This window comes from Vanessa cardui, chromosome 8, assembly GCF_905220365.1.
Source record: "Vanessa cardui chromosome 8, ilVanCard2.1, whole genome shotgun sequence".
Taxonomy (NCBI): Eukaryota; Metazoa; Arthropoda; class Insecta; order Lepidoptera; family Nymphalidae; genus Vanessa; species Vanessa cardui.
This window is the reverse complement of record NC_061130.1, coordinates 7,960,906-7,979,428: the sequence shown is the minus strand read 5'-3', so window position 1 is coordinate 7,979,428 and position 18,523 is coordinate 7,960,906. Positions and strand designations below refer to the sequence as shown.

Sequence of the window (18,523 nt, the reverse complement as noted above, 5' to 3'; positions counted from 1 at the left end):
AATATTATAAAGTAAGTAGTATTTTACTACCAATACATGTATATTCACCAAAAATTTATTACAATGCACATTATTTGAAAATTGCATGAAACATTACATGACACATTACATGAAATATATAAATCTATACTTTGCTTACATTTTCTCGTTCTTCGATCAAAATAAGATATACACATATATCATGGCTTGCGCAAGCGATCCCGTGACGTCCTCAAAAAAAAGGGTGGATTCCGCTGTTTTTAGCAGGTATGATATAATCCCCTTGGTATGATATAGCCCATACTTCATTAAAACACTGGACGGGAAGTTACTACATACGCCGCTTTGAATTTTCTGGTCACTAGTTGAGACATAAATGATCTATATCTATATCGTATGATATCAATGAAATGAAACAATGTGCAGTGTGCACAGAAACTTAATGTAATAAATCATCAATGCAATTGTAATTGATTTCGTGAATTGAAACTCAAACTTAAACTCAAATTACTTTATTCAATATAGAAGTTTTACACTTTCTTATTGATGGTCAATTGAAACACTACCACCGGTTCGGAAAAGAAAACACCATGACCTGAGAAGAACCGGCGAAAAAAAAACTCAGCGGTTTTTTTTTGTCTCATATATTAAATAAACAGCTTCATATTAAATGAAGGAGGAGGCGATCGTTTCATTCCCAAGCACATTTCAATCGTCATTTTACAGAATTATATTAAGTAAAGCCACCGCCGGTTTGGAACGTAGATGCTGCCGTGAAAGACTGAATTGAAACTTAGTCTTTAGTTTACTCGTTTCCAACAATTACAATACAAAGTTGTGTTAGTTAAATACAACTATATTTATAATCCTGCTCGATCGTCAAAAAATATTAGTTCCAAGCTTTTTAATGATCTGTATAATGTTGTGTTGAATAGATAGTTTGTATCATAGCTTTTTTGTATAGTTTCTTACTAACAAATCATTCGAATTTATGAATCACCAAAGGTAAAAATATTTTCAAAATTTTGTTGTAGTATAGCATACTTTACCCCAAAAAGAATTTATTGACTTTCCGGACTTTTTATAAGCTATGCGGATAAGCGTCTCATGTAATAATAATAATTTTATACCAAACTGATTCAATCAACGTGATAAATTTTATTGTAAATATATAAAACATTTACATTTTTATAGTACGACACAAATTAGATGTAGCAAATGCAATGAAATGAAAATAAAGCCGATTACTGCCGATTTACACGACCAATGGAAATAGCACCATATCGCGCCATTCGACATTATTCGTCGCTATAGATTCTCGCGCCAGTTCAACCCGAGGGAGCAAGTGCATGTAAATCGTGTCAAATTGAGGAACGTATTATCATATGATATTACAAGTTATTCCGTTTTTGTAAAGGTCACATTCACATGAAAATTAAATATTGATAATTTGGAATAGTGTACTCAATTCGGATGTGATCGGTTTTACGAATATTGCCGATGCTACATCTAAGTTGTGTCGTACTATACTCTTATATACATGTTGTTTAGCTTTTCTTAGACACTCATTTCTCATTTTTTCTGATATTTTCAAACACTCATTTCTCATTTTTTCTGATATTTTCAAAATTATTGGATGAATATCAAATTCAAAAGAAGAACAGAGGGTCTTCTAATTGATAAGCCTCTAATTAATTAATAGTAAAATGATAGAGCAACAAAAATTTAAGTTAATAGTAAATAATGTATCAGATATTATTAAAAAATATCAATATTATTTATCAAGAAAAAAAATCGTGCTATTTGTTAGTTTTTCAGCAAAACAACGATGAAACGCAAGTATATAACATAGCAATCCATCTGTATTTTAAATTCCTAAAGAAGATTTCAAGACTTTGTCTTGCTCTACTTTATTGGTTTAAGGAATCTCAGAAGTGTAAGTATTCTGAAATCGCCAATGTTTTTGATTAAACTTAGTTAACTTTACCAGTAAGCGGGTTGTTTAATCGCCTACTTTTAACATTAAACTCACTGATCATTTCTGAGAACCATTGTACGTTACAAACAGTAGGTTGTTAATTTTTGGACCACGATTTGATTTATTTAGTTTAATTATGTGTTCTGACGTTAGTGTTATTTATCATTCACTAATAATATTGTTATATTTTTATAAGTTCAACTTATAATGAATAGACACATTTTTAAATTATGAATCATTCACTATAAATATATAACGCACACTCATTCTACATGCCTTTAATATAATTGAAATCAAAGAGATGAACTTAAAACACTTAGGTATTGATAACGTACTAGGTAGTAATGATAAACATATGTAGAGCCTATCGATTGATTCCAATCATTTAAAAAATAGTGGTAGACAATGAAATATAATTTGAGGTAATTTATTACTTTTAAGTAGGTAGGTACTGCATATATAAGTATGTATGTATGTCAATTTTCATAAGTTTAGTATATTAGGGTCTATTTTAGCAGTTCAGACGTTTCAGTAAAATATATATCTAACATTTTCGAATGAAAGAAATTAATTTTAAAAGCCTATATTCAAACAGAAAATATTTAACCGAGTTACAAGTAACCTAACTTCACGTGTTATGTTACTACAATATAGTTTCATTACCTATATTCTTAATCATGAAGTAATTTTATTCAATTCGGCATTTATAATACCAATATTTAAATGGTACATAGTTACTAAAATAACGACGTAAAATAATAAATGATTTAATGTCGCATAAAATACTACAAATATATCAATGAAAATCTTAATATCTTAGAATCAGCGAGTAAAAAAAGCTTGTTTTATTTCTTCATGCGTAGGTACAAATTGTAACAGTGTCTGTAGTCATAGCATTATATTATCTCTTTATTTCTATAATTGTAATGGCATATTTGACCGTTCGCATTCCTCGTACGCGTACGGCGACGCCGATGAGGTGCGTCTTAACATACAGAGGCTGTATGCTCCAGCCTACAACGGGCCTCGGCCGACACCCGTGCGCCACTATCTTGCTGCATTCCACTGAGCCAAAGTCGTGGCGCGCCCCGCGCGTGCCTTCATGCCTATGCCGACCCACGCGCCCTCGTCGGACTCGTCGCTTCACTCACTCAGTCGCTCCTACACGCTTATAGAGATTATGCGCATCGTCGTTGTGCCGCTAAGTTACGTTTTAGAGATCGCGCGCATAGTGAAGTGAAGTGCCTTTGGATGCGGTTTAGTACGGAGTACGATGTCAATGTGATCTGCAAGTTTGGATTTATTTATTAATGGTGAGTGTGTTGTTTATCAACGACGCCCTGGACGGCCGCTGTATAAGCGCGCGCTTTCACGATACAGCCACTTTCATTTTATTTTATACACATAGCTCGAATTCCGCGCCCGCACCGACACCATGCCGCGGCCGCTGACCCTGCGCCCGTGCGCCCTTCCTCTTGCAATCACACCACTGCTTAGCAGTTGAGTTGCCACCATACACAAAATCTAATGAAGTGTCAAATGCTGAGCCGAGTGGTATGCGATAAGCATATGTTTTGTAAAAGCAACTCTAATATGTTTTATATACAATTTAGAATATTACAATATATTTTTACTCAATTCACCACATACAGTAATCTTACACATGCAAATTTAACTGTCTGTACTTAAAGTTACGTAATTTATAAGTAGTGAGTTAAGTTTACTGGTTGCGTAAAAAGTAAAAAAAAACGTAATTTTTGAAACAATTATAATGCTATTTCTTTGACTTCGGGGTATCTGTTTATATATTAGTTTATTGTATGTCATCTGTATCTATAGAACAATTTAAATACATTCTGTTAATATTATAGAATAAGTTAATTACAAAGTACCTATGTAATTATTATACACCAAAAAACTGGACATAGGTATATGTATACCTACCTAGTAAAGAATGAAGTAAAAAACCTAACCAGTGGCAGCTATCACAAAAAATAGTCTAATCGCATGTGTGCTACAATAGAAAATTAGAAGGCAAGCAAATATTTTATTAAGTTCCTCCATTAAGCAATATAATTATTATATCGTCTTTCATTTTAAAATGAGAAATGCTTAAAAAGAAAATTTTGACGACTAGGGAATAGGAGTACATAATAAGGAACATAGGTACATATTGCTAGTAAATAACGGTGAATTATAATGGTACTCATATATTACTACCTTAAAATTACTTTGATATTTTTAGACAATTTAATTATAAAGCCTACAGCTACAGAACAGGTTATATGAAGGATATGGTTATTGCTGGTAGCCATTTGAACTTTTTGTGAATTATTCGAATACTTAATGCCGCTTGAGCTTATTGTGTTGGATCATTTTTTAAACAAAATCGATAAGAACTGACTGATCTGAAATCATCTTAGAAATTAGATTAAAGCAGATTACACCGCTGTATAACATTTATTGAACTTGCTTATTTACGGATCCCATAACAAGTGCTGGTCAAAAGTTATCACGATCCGTTTAGTATCTATATTACAAATTTATAACCAAAATGAATACCAAATTAAAGACAGTAATAAAAGTAAAGACAACTGTTCTATTTTTCTAAGTGACAAGATTCAATTCGCCGATCGAAAGATAATTTTTAAACAATAGAAGCTTAATTAGGTTGCAGTGCTTTTTATCGATTTGTAGTGAAACACAAATTATATAATATTGACATAAATCCCACTACCAATAACTGAAGAATGGAATATCTAAAATAAAGAACGCTTCAGAATGTTAGAATATAATATGATTAATCTGTAGACTAGTGATCGCAACCTACAATGATTTCTTCGGCTAATAAAAGAAATTGTTATACCTGTAAGTTAATTCCATATATTACAAATATTTGATACAACTCAATGTTTCCAATAGATAAATTAGTACTAGATTTTTACTACGAGTTATTGCGTTTTTTATCATTTCCTATAGGCAATAAATGTTTATTGACTACGAACGGTGTGTTAACTAAACACAAATCAAGTTATTATGTATATAGTATGCATGTACCTACATACAATTGACTTCATTGCATGTGTAGACTGTGTAGCGCTATTAAAACGACGTGCGCTAAACAAGGTCAGCATTAAGTGATTGATAAAGTAAATGATTTATTGGCTGATGACACAGAACAGCCATTGACGTTATTGTTGTGTATGAGTTTATTTAGGGACTGCGAAGTACATATCTTTATACAGGTAGTGTGCTTCGCAGCTGAAGTTTCATAAGCAAATAATTGTTGCTTTCCATTCTATTACAGTATCATACTACGGATTTCTTGAACATTTAATGATTGCTTACGACGACTGGTAAATAAAGTTTTATCTGACCGTAGAATTTAAAAAAACAACAGGCTACCTGTTAAGACTTAGTACGCAGCGAAATCTTAATTTTAACATTAAGTCTAAAGCATACTTCATTTTTCCTGAAAAATAATCACTTTTATGTCTTACTTTTTTGTTAAAACTTAATTGTATGACATAAATTTACCTCGAGCCATGAGTATGGATACTATGCCTGCACTGAACTTATAAGAATTTTATTTATATCTCGATCGCGGTCCCCAAAAAAATTCGACAAAATCTGTCCAACTGGAGGAGTCCATGTACATTTACACACGCATACAGAATAATTATAGATATATATATATCTATCCTTTTGTTTTCGTTTTTGCCCATATTAGGTTCAAGAATTTGTTGGAACACTTTATCCAAAACCTACCCAGGATACCCCGTTTTTTGAAAGCTGTAAAAGGAGCCTATGGCCGTCTTTGGGGTTCAAACTTATTTCGTACTAATTTTCATCAAAATTGATAGATAGGTACCGCAAAACCGTTAAATTGTACGTGAAGTTCTAGTTACTCGTTGCGCACCTCCACGTTAAATTTTATCGTCTTGTATAAGGCGAATGACGTTCGTGCTTACAAAATGTCTTTAGTGTGTATCATATTGACACACTCTTCAACTAATAGCGTGTCACTATGATAGACATCACAATGTGCGCAAATACATGTTGTATAGGAATTGTGAATAAAATAAACTTAACAGTAAACTATTGTTTTTTTTTGCTGTATTTACGTCATCTCAAGCACACTGGCATCTTGTTAGCACGAGGTTCAATCATACTAGCTCGCCGGAAATTTATACTATTATAACTAATTTAAGTATAACCCATGCTTAACACTTTTTTTATACTTACTATGACGTTACAGTATTGTCTGGGAAACTCACAAGTACGTCAAAGGTAGTTCAAGTAACAATACCTGGCATATTTCTTATGATGAAATCCAGTGCATACCTAACATTTAAACTGCCTGAAAGTATTGAGTCAACGCACTAAGGTACACTGACCAACATCGTACTAAGTTTTGCTATCTTTTATTCTAGTATTTTGGTATTACCGTGAAAACTCATGATAAAAAAATAATTTTCATAGATCTAAAACGACTCGTAAGCGTTATCACTTAATTCATTCTTTATATTAATATTAATGATTTTTTTCGGCCGTAAATAAAATAATTAGTTTATATATCGTGATATCAATCGATGACATTTTCTCTTCTGCCACTGTATCCACATACAATGAATACCTCGTTCGACTCGTTCGTATATGTCGGCTGCACTAAGGAGTCCAATTCTTATTACACCATTTGATATTGGATGTAGACTGTAAGCTAGTTATTTATTGTTTACAAAATTATTATGCTGTAAAGTTTTTTGTACATAAACTAGATCATAAAATGTCAGCGAAATACTATTGCGGAATTGAGACCACCAGAAATCTGTCAATTATGTTTCTTTTTAACATCGATCATTGATAAATTACTTATATCATTTGTACATTGCACTTTAAGATAAATTCCAACCAAAGCCTGAAGGAGAATCCCTCAATCCCATCAACGATTAAAAAATATCTAATATGGAGGATATTAAATTACGTAATACTGAAAAAAATATATAAGTATTTGGTATATAACATTATTAATTCAAATAGTACATAGTAGCTTGCATACTAATGTAATGTCACTTGATTAATAATTCGTATCGAAGATTGTATTCGAAAGCGTCCTAACAGTATTTTATTAACAGGGATATTTTAGGTACGTCGTACGACGGCTTTTTAACTACTATTTTCTTATCTTCAATGTAGGAATTCTATACAGAAATACCTTGCATACCTACACGTTTTAATATTTGATAAGTTTTAACCTACTCTTTTTGTCTACACTAAATATAACTAACTTAAACTAGTAATAATCTTCAATAATTATATAAAACGACGACAATACTATTTATGTTAAATAAATATTTTGTTTTTATTTTATTTAAATGCCCTCAGCATTTAAAATTTAACTAAAATAAAAAAATAAGATCAAATAAATAAGTGTCATTAGTATTGACATGGTATAAAACAAGTTTCTCCCCGCAGTCTGTATGTCCCTATGTAAGCTTAGATAATTAAAACCAGGCAACGAATTATAACGTGGTTTCTTTAAAAGATGAGTGATTCAAGATGTTTTATGTAAAATACGCATCTATGCATAATACAGTACAATAACACCGATAATTTTAGAGGCATGTTCACGCTGGCTGAACCCTAGTAGAGTTAGATAGATCAAAATAGTGCACTATAGTATCGTTAAATTTAAAGTTATTTCCAAAAAAGTTTGAGATGCTTATATAAGTCCGTCTCCTAACCAAACCCACAATACCAAATCATATTTTATACTTTACTTTTTACAAGAAAAAAATTAATGTAAAAGCGATCCGAAGTATTCGGAGTCACTTAGGTGAACTGTGTAGTTGTTCTGGATAAATCTTTTACGGTGATTATGCAGAGTATTTTTCGTGATCTCTGGACAAATTTATCCACTTGCCCATATTAAAATTAACTATTGAATTTAGGGTGTTTGTTAATTTCTTCCGAAAAATATATTATATGTACATAATATATACAAAAATGAGTTAAAATATTTTTATTTGTGATATTCGAGCTCTAATGGATGAATATTAGCCGTTTATATTTTAATAATCGATATTAAGTTTTATTTGATAGAGCATCCTTCGGTATAGTCATTATTTTTAAATTATGACTTCATTTTTAATGAATTAAAAATAGTAAAACATAAACCTTATCTATCACATATTTGACATAACATATTTTACCAGCTGTCCATCCTAACTTTTTATGGTTGTAATAATGATTCTAATTTTCATATTTCTCTCTTGCTCGTAGCGTATGCGTTAACATTTTAAAACATGTATAAAATAAAGTTATGTTCTAAATAGCAACTTTCTAAAATAATTAATTTGAATGTACTACGGTAAACAGACACATCAGGACAAACGATTTAATAAGTAGATAAGGAAAAAAAAGTATTACTAATATCTCATTAGATTTGTAACCTTGTCTTTTTTTACGCATTTTTATTAAATATTAATATAAATCGTCTTAATCAATCGATTAAGAAATGACCACTGATACTCTACTTTTTATGTAACCTAGAATATTTTTTTTCTCTGCAGATAATGTTTGATCCGAATTTAAAATACAATCATTAAAGAAATTCAAACATATTTTGAAATCAGTAATATTTATATGTATAATTATATATTCGTATATGCGTGCTCACTATATATAATGTTAATGTAGGCAAGTATACCTAATCAACGTTAAAGTTATCTAGGCACTTCTAATCGCCATCAAATGACATTGATATGATATTTGAGATTCACAAGCTACACATATTAACTATTGTAAAAGAGTAGACCCCTAACCGTTTTCACTCAATAAAACAAAATTAGAATTGAACTATAGTCGCTTATAAAAAGTCGAAAAAGCTTTGCTTATGAATACAACGTGCCTAGTAGATCTTTAGAATTTTAGAAGTCAATCAGTCTGTTACATTTTATAAATTCCTACGCATGCTAATATACGATACATTATTTTTTTTTCAAAGTCAAAAACCTTAGTCAAAATAGTGTTTACACTTTCTTATTGATTGTCAATAATCTACCACATTATACCACATCTATTTTAAATAGCATCTAAATAATTTTATACAATATAAGTACATTTTAACGATGATAATAATAGCAACGTTATTTTAATTTTTTTATTTTCATTCTTGGAAGAGGTATGAAAAAAATGTTTATAAATATTAGGTATATTTTATTTTATGAGTGGATGATATTTCTGAGAAATGTCTTTTATATTTTAATATTTTCTACTACACTTTAATTTTGTGTTTACAATGCTGTAGATATTCATAATAACAAAGAGCTAAAACTAAACCTGTAAAGAATGACTAAGGTAGATTTGTTAACATCATAAAAGAATTTTTTTTAAAGGTCTGAAAATAAAATAGTCTTTTATGTCTGCCTAAAATCTAAAAAACATTACATACCTAATGTTTTCTTACTTTACTGACTATATTAAATGTTATAATTAAAAATTGTAACAAACATTGACCACCTAAATAGAAAACAACATATATCTGTATTAATTGCTCTCGAGATGTCTTTCTAGTAATTTAAATAATATATCACCGTAAACTTTGGTTTGTGTTTTAGTAATTAACACTATTTCTATGAAAAGCTTTATTTTTATTAAAAGCATAAGTTAAATTTTTGGTTATTTTTTTCCCAAAAAAAAGGGAATTTTTCGCATAATATAATACTGAAGGATAGAAGCTTCCTTATACATATGGACTGGACTGCTATTATGACATTTAAAGAATCGTTAAAGTAAACCATACGATCGAAACCATCCTTTATTTTCATACAATATAATGAAATAATATATGTAACACGAAGCATTAAGAAGTACCAATAGTCGTACTACTTTTGTACCGGGCAAAAGTCTCAGTCACGATAAAGATTTTAAATGATGTAATGATTGTATATTCAATTTAAGAATATATAAGTTGCGAGGTAAGCTTTGCTGCGCACAATGACCACATTGATAACATTGATGGTTTAAATGTGTCTTCAGTCACGGGTTATACCTATTAGGATTAATTTCAACGTAAAAATTCTGAGCATACGAAAGATAGAGAAACGACTGTTCTGGATTTTTAAAGTATTTCTGTTAATATCAAACTATTTTCTCTCGTAAAACCTTTAAATTTACAGTAAATTAAATTATTATTATTATTTCTATCTAAATACAGTAAAATAAGGCAAAAGCACCTGATTTGAATCATGCACGAATTGACATGCACATGCTACAAAAAAACTTTATGGATCTATGCATTTAGGCAAATCATATCTGCCTACTTACCGCGCATATTATATATACACATGATTTTCCCAACTTTTGTAAAATACACATTCATATATTTGTATAATAATTAAGTTCAAAATAAAATCTTATAAACTGATTTATAGAATATAATCGATCTTACCAAAATACCTACCCTCATTTTATGCTTCAATTTTCTCAATTCGGCCCGGTACGCGGGACAAAATAATGCTTTTAATGAATGAAGCCCTTTTTCAAAAGTAAGTAATAAGACACAAAATACGAGCCTTGAATTTGTCCTTCTTTCATTGCATTGCTTTCCATAGATATTCAAACCGTAAGATGCATATATAAACAAAATATTGATACAAGAAATATATATGTAGACGAAGTTACCTTGCAGATAGGACTTCCTCACAATGACCTTACATTATTCTTGAAATCTCAATTTATAAAAATATCATAGCTCATTTTAAGAACTGGATGGACTTATACATATTTCGACAATGTCCGTTATTATTTTTCGCCGGAAGTCTAAGGAGATCTCATACATAACTAAGAGCATGTAAGAATCAAGATTAGAAATACCTATGTCAAAACAAAATGCTCACATCAAAATCATCTAAACTACGACTTAGAAAAAAAAACGAAGCATACGATTTCATTAAAAAATATAAAATTAAGATATGTTACTCTAAATGGAGATTTTATTTATTACAATAAAAATGCACTTCGTTTCCTTAAAGCATTCCGTTCGTTACCGTCATCCATGACAATGTGCGAGTGTCAAAAGTCGTGGCGAGATGTCGAAAAGTGGAGGCAACGACGCCATAGGTATGCGAGGACGCAAGATGCGGCCGGCGTAGGAGGAGGGGCGCTCGGCATCTGAAGGTCGTCCGCATTCCTCGCGTCGCCGTCCGCTGCTACCGCGCTTACGTAGCGCCCCCGTCCGCGCCTCACCGCCGCCCCGCACCGCCGCGCCACACCCCGCCGCGCGCTTCGCAGGCAACCGGTATGCCCCCGCCCCGCTACTCCTGACCGCCATTTCAAACTATCGTGCATTTATTAAAACAAAAAAACGTGTTATTATAGCTATCAAGAGCTGAAGAGCCGCAGAGGTACCGGATGCGATGAAATTTATTCGCATCTAGTTTTTTCGAATCGAACTTGTGGTACTACATTCCAGGAAACATTTTGTAATAAACTCACCTACTTGTTTAAGTTTAGAGTACTGAAAATTGTTAAAAGTCCATTTAATCATAAAATTTCTAGCAACAAAAGTAAAAAAATTATATAGATAAGGTCAAGGCTTAGATAAATCTAAAACTATTCAAATTTCCTTTTGTTACGAGATTTATAGACTAAATTTAATACATACTTGGAATATATATAAAACTTACGACAAAATAACCTAACCTTTAACACACCTTTAAATAACTAACAATGTCATAATCAAGAAAAATAACTTTACTAGGTTTTCAGAACTTTATTATAAACATTACTGTCCATTCCATACTTTACATGTCATGCTATAGACAGTAATTTCTCCTTATTCCTTCTCTATGTTGCTAGCGACATTGAAGCGAAATAATATACCTAATCAGAGTTAAAAAAATCTTAAGAAGTTAAAAACAAATGTAATAGAGTCTTTATATAGAGTTTTTATTTTTTCTGTCATTTTATAGAGCCTCTAAAAAAACTCCATGATCTCATGGAGCAAAGAAAAACGACGCAATATGTAGTACTTACTTTTATCGAGTTTATAATTAATATAACTATGCAATGACAGTGTAAAGATCGATGTTATGGGGTAACAATTAACTACATCAATTTACCTAATGTTCGTTTATGGATAAAACGATAAGGTACCTTACCATTATCGGCTGATCAATTTAGCAAATTCCAAGAAAATATTATAGATAAAGTAGTAAAATAATATATATATATATATATACTTTACTCTAAAATCATATGCTTAAAATTGTTGCCCACAAACTGCTCGCGACAGCGATAACTTGGGCTAAAGACTCGGCAGGGATAGCGTTTTTGACGTGTCACAATCCACTTATTTTACCGTAGATAATTATTATTATGAAGTCACTAGTTTCCGCCCGTCATTGCTTGCGTGTGAGGTTGTTGAGAAGTTGACATTGTGTATAAACTATCTATGTTCTAAAATCCTCCCAAATCCGTCTAGGTATTTTGCATGATACAGTAACAAATATCTCAATATAAAAACTTTCACATTTGTAATAAGTTATGTAGGATAAAAAATGAGTCGTGTTAAATTAGGCCCACTTATGTTGTTGTAAGAGTTTGTCTGTATTAAAATATATACAAACATATAAAGAATGTATTATATCTCCATATGTTTAAAATTTTCTTTAGAATGCGGTAGTATATAATATATATATTAAGAATAATTATTCATTTTTTAGTTCATTTATTTTACACAGTATATATGTATAGTTTCGCTAAATTGTATTTTTTTCCATAAACTTTATATAATATATATTTGATGTTCATTTACAACGTGTATCATTTGCAAGCTTGAAATTTTAAAAATATTTCTGATTCTATATATAAAGCACACATATTAGCACACATAGAAATATATTAAATTATGTGGTGTTTTAAAAAATATAACCATATGATTAATAATTTTAACATAATTAGTTGACTAAAATCTACTTTGCATGACTATAAATTAAAACCAAATTTATATCGTTCGAATCGTTGATTTTAATACAGTTGTATGCATGAAACTGTACAACAATGTACAGTTTTATACGTAAGGTTTATATAAGAAGAAGTTAGCGATGAAGGTACTTCTTATATAATAAGCATAAAATAGAGTCCACATTACAAAAGCCAACTCTATTTGACTAACTAAAATAAAATATAGGCAAAGGTTTATGAAAGGCGCAGGTAGCTAAAACCAAATGTATTAAAAAAAAGTTTGGAATGCACAGATGGTGCGGATCTGCGCATTCCTTCTGAACTATGCATTTTCTAGTGACCGCATATTTATGACTTTTGGTCCAAACTAGATATGGCATGGTTGTAAGATATACATAAATTTACGCTTAAGTTTGCTACGTAATAATAATAAATCTGTAATTGTTCACAGGGAGAGTAATAGTCGTATCGAGATGCGATATGCGCGCTCTGTGTTCGGTTCGCGGGCCGTTGGGTGGGGAGACGCGTGCGCTCGGTGCGGGCGCACGCCTCCTGTCCCTACGTATGCCCGGCCAGCCTCAGCCTCTACACTTCGTTGTGGAAGCCAAAGCGAGGGTCAAAGAATTAAAAGCTTTGGCACAAGCGCATTCACAATTTCAAGGCATGGCAGATACCGAGCTATTCGGTTTAGCAGTTATGCAAAGTAAGCATTTCAAAATGTAATAATAAAATCAGAATTACTTGGATAATAACTTATAAAAAAATTCCTTGTCTATAAATGCTACGCTGGCTTAGTAAAAAATATGACAAACCTAATTTTTAATAACAATAGGAAATTTACAATATCAAATTTATTTATAGAATTATTGGTATAAAAACTTTTTTTTTTATTATTTTAATTTACAAGCACTTCTATTCGTTGCACGCATATATTATTCATTGTGAGTATTCAAATAGATAATCCGTTTCCATTGATCAATTCACTTGCAAATACTAATAAAACAATACCTTTCAGATGGAGAATACTTGTTCGTTGATTTAGAAAGTAAACTTTCAAAATACGCTCCAAAAAGCTGGAGGTCTTCACACACACACGTGAGTTCTACATTTTATTTTTTACATCAGATTATTAAAATACCTTTGTTATACATAGTTCTAATATTATAATTTTAATTTTACAGGGCTTAGATGGTAATGGCAAACCACTATTGGAGCTTCACCTGCTTGTTCAATTTCACGTCGAGAGCCCCTTGCTACTACACGATGAAATTGGACGCCATTTATACTTTCTACAACTTCTAGAAAATATCCGTTTAAGAGACGCACTACCCGCCGAAATACTTTTACTATTAATCGGTTTAGCATTGCAGGCTAAGTATGGCGATGAAAATCTCTATGAAGATAAAGAATATTTTAAGGCTGAAGATTTTACTCCGCCATCATTAACCGGTGACTGGGTTCCATCAGCTATACGCGCTTGTCATCGCGAACATCGTGGTCTTTCGCAAAGTGATGCTGAAGTGAGATTCATTCGTGAAGTTTGTCTTCTTCCGGATACTATTAATTCACACAGATATCGACTAAAACAGTCTAAATCAGAATTAGAGCCAGGTACGGTATGGCTCCTAGTAACAGCCAAGGGCATTAAAATTTTACCGGACAATGGGTCTATATCGAGTTTTGTATGGAGCTCTATTGGTAAACTTAGTTTTGACAGAAAGAAATTTGAAATAAGAACTGAAGATGGAAAGTTTACTTTATATTCTTCTAGTGAAGAAAAATGCAAATATCTTTTTGCTTTATGTAAGGAAACACATCAGTTTTCTATGAAAATTTCGCCTAAATTAAACGATATTTTAAGAAAAGAAGAAAATGAAAGGAAAAATTGTTATACATATTTGAAGTCTTTTAACTTTCAATACTGTCAGAATAAAAATGAACAAAGAATTTCTCTTATATCTTCTACAAGTTCAAATACTACATCGGGTATTGTTAGTGATAGAGTACAATCCGAAGATGAGTTAGAAATTATGATTGACTCACCTCCAGCTCCTTCTACAGAAAGTTTAGCATTAGCTCACTTATTAGACTATTCAAACTCCTATTTTATTCGTCACATTCCTCAAGAAGTACATTCAAACAATAAATCGTCTTCACCGCTGCAAACATGTAAAACAAGAATAAAGAAAAATAAAGATGACAGTGAAATTGTAACTAAAAGAGATATTTCCTTAGACATAGGTAGCTGTTCAACAAATTATAGAGTTGAAACTGGTCATTTGCCCGAAAAAAGTGTTAATGAAAAACTAACCGACAGTCCAACTTCTAGCAAAATTAAATGTACTGGATCACAATGTTCGTCATCGTGTAGCACTGTAATAATGGCACGTGGAGGACTTAGTACCCTTAGCAGAGCATCTAATGCAAGCAGTTTAGAATTAGGATACAGTCATACGGCTCAAAATTCAATGATAAGTGATAATAGTGCTGTTGAATTAGATGGTGAATACGCTCAAGATACAGCATCAGCTTTATATGATGGTCTTGGCCAACCGATTACTTTAGCTGCTTCCAGTGAGACCAGTGGAGTATATACAATGGGTAGTTCGGAATTAACAGCACCATCTAAAATGTACACTCATTCGAAAGGAACCAGAACAGAATATGGTAGCTCCCATTATGATAGTTATAAAAAGGAAAATGACTTTGCGGATATCGATAGTGTTTCATCTATATTAAAAAACAAGTCGCAGAGAATCAACCTGTCACCCAAGGACTTGAGATTAAATGTTACTTTGGGTAACACTGATTGTGTAGATGGCGTAGCTAAATATGGCAAGGAACATGAAGACAAAGAAAACTTATTTCGGGAGAGAACAAATTCTAACGTTAGCGCTATGTCATTTCATGGTGATGGAAGTGATCCAACAGATAATAAACATAATTTACTTAGTGCAAGTGAATTGAGTGACTTAATAGTAGGTAGAGGAGTATATCCCAAAAATCAGTCAGTTAGTGACACTTTTGATTCTGTATCTGATTACGTTAAATTACCTTTGCCCTTTTCCGGTGATAGTTACCTCCAAGGACACGAAGATACAGCTCCCTCCGATGACAATTATCCTAACAATTCTTTCTTTGACCGACCTCCTACGCCCCCAACCAGAATTGACAGTCGTATAGGATTAAATTTATCGCTACCAAATATTCTCGACTTAGATGAAAATGAGCCAATTTTACCCAAGTGTCCGGATAAACCACCGCCACCTTATGAATATAAACATCTTACACTCGCACCATACTCAAATGCACCTTTAAAACCCCCACCAGCTTACCCCGGAGCGACTATATCAAGTCCCGTAAAACAAACTGGTGAAAAAGAAGAAGTTGCTGCTAGAGTTGTAACTTCTAAACCAATGATTACCATATTAAAAGCTGAAGCTGGGGAAGTAAATGTTTCTGGTGAACGTACATTTGCAAGTCCAATGGTCGTAGAACATCGTTTTCAAAAATCGAAAAGACATCAAGCATCCAGTCGTAGAGCAGAACGGTCGAAATTAGCGCAAGGTCTAAGCAATAATCTTTCGCCAACTAGAGAAGTAATACCACACGTAGATTCAAATGTTCTTGTCGCGATGATGAAACTGCCACCTCCACCGCCCCCACCGCGTCGGCCACGACTACCACCTCCTCCACCAGTTTCTCGATTACCTCCACCACCCCCTCCCCATAACCAAGTTTTTCATCAACAGTTGTATAGTGATGTTGATTACGTTTACTATCCTATTCAAGACCCTGCAATATCGCAACAGAACTATTTAGATCATAAACTAACAGAATCACGATTATCTAATATACATAAAAATAGTTTACAATATAGAAGCACGCCATATTTGTCAATATCTTTATCCGCCTCATCAACGTATGGATCAATACAAAATCTTTCCGATTCTTATATACAAATTCCAGGCACCCGTACTAGTTGGCAATCTGTGACTAGTAGAACTTCGTTTAGTAACCATTCAATAAATTTGGAAAGACCTCCAATACCGACATGTGTAGCAGAACAAACTTTTGCTCGAACAAAATCACATGATAACATACTTCATGTTAAGGAACCGCCTCAAATAAAAACAAGACGGATACCACCTCCGCCACCTCCGCCGCCTTATGAGCATAAAAAAAAGATTCCGTGCTATTTAAAGGAATCAAAAAATCTCAATTGCAACATTCTTAATAATAATTCGAGTGAAACTAAAGTAAGAAGTTCTAATTGTGATCTAGATATAAAAACATTACGAGAAAAAAGTAAAAATCTGGATTTACCTTTAATTGCTGCTTTGTGTAATGATCGTTCGTTATTAAAACAAACGAAAGCTTTTGGTGCTACAAAACTAACTAAACATAATAATAGTGACTGTGAAAGTGACAGAAAAAGTGCAAAGTGTTCTCAAACCACCACCGACAATTTAGATATTAAAAATAGACCAGAGTTAAACACTAGAAAAGTAGTGACGGTGTCACAGAAAAAAATTTTAGGACGAAATCCTACAGATAAACTCCCTGCATTGCCTGGTTCTGAAACTCACACTCCTAGAGCTTTGTCCAATACATATGTAATGCACCCAAGCGCAGTTAAATTAAAGAAAAGTCAACCTAGCTCATGACGTGGCCTTAGGATTTATAGTTTGTTAAGGAATGTGAATCCTTCCAGTGCTATGAACACTCAGCCTTCCGCCGCCAATTTTAATTTTGTAACTAAAGACTGAAATTAGATGATAAAACGATCCCACTGATATTAAGTACTAGAATTTAGTTCAAATGTAACTCATTAAAGAATAACCAAGAGATTAAAATTACTGATATATATAGGCAATGTAACAAATATTCTAACTACCACAGATTAAGTATTCTTGGATTTGTAAATATTGCCTTCTTTAATTAGGCCCTTTATATATTTTTTATGCTCTAGGAATTTGAGTTCAGAAATATCAAAGTAATAATGAATTCAGTTGTAAAGTGTACAAAAGTAATTTATTTATTGAAAACAATCATTAATTGTTAAATTCTCTATTAAATAGTGAATTATTTTAACCAGAAATGATAATAAATACTCACTATTATGTGTTAATCCGAGGTAAAAATAACTTTTATTAAGTAGGAATATCTGAAGTCATTGCTAAGTTTTCATTAATTATAGAAATGATATTATCCACATCTATTTATTTTTGTTCACAATCGTGTACATAACAGGTAATTATTTTATTAAGTACATCATATTGTCCAATGTGTACAAATGTATAGTAAATTTTTTCAAATGACTACTGCATTTTATTTACAAAATCCTTTATGATAATTTATACCCACATAAAATACGCAAAATTCAATAAATACGTCTAAGCCATTCTTCCTTACACCAACTTCTATATTATATTCTTTTTCATTTCAACCTGAAACGAGTATCGCCAGAAACCAAAGTGTCTCACAAGTTTTTTTTTCATTTCTAATAGCATTGTATGTTCTTGTAATGTAGTAACAAGTATGTCTGATTTAATAACCAGACTTTTGAATAATTTTTGGTAAAAAATATTTTGAGGC

At 32.0% G+C, this 18,523-nt stretch overlaps 1 protein-coding gene across 1 annotated transcript; it reads left to right on the top strand.

Moving 5' to 3' along the window:
- Positions 1 to 3,015: 3,015 nt before the first annotated feature.
- On the top strand, positions 3,016 to 18,247 carry LOC124531653 (protein expanded). The gene is made up of 4 exons (XM_047106129.1): positions 3,016 to 3,270; positions 13,377 to 13,628; positions 13,941 to 14,020; positions 14,107 to 18,247. The coding sequence occupies exons 2-4, from the start codon at positions 13,406 to 13,408 to the stop codon at positions 17,590 to 17,592; spliced, it is 3,789 nt and encodes a 1,262-aa protein (XP_046962085.1). The 5' UTR covers positions 3,016 to 3,270; positions 13,377 to 13,405; the 3' UTR covers positions 17,593 to 18,247.
- Positions 18,248 to 18,523: the final 276 nt, after the last annotated feature.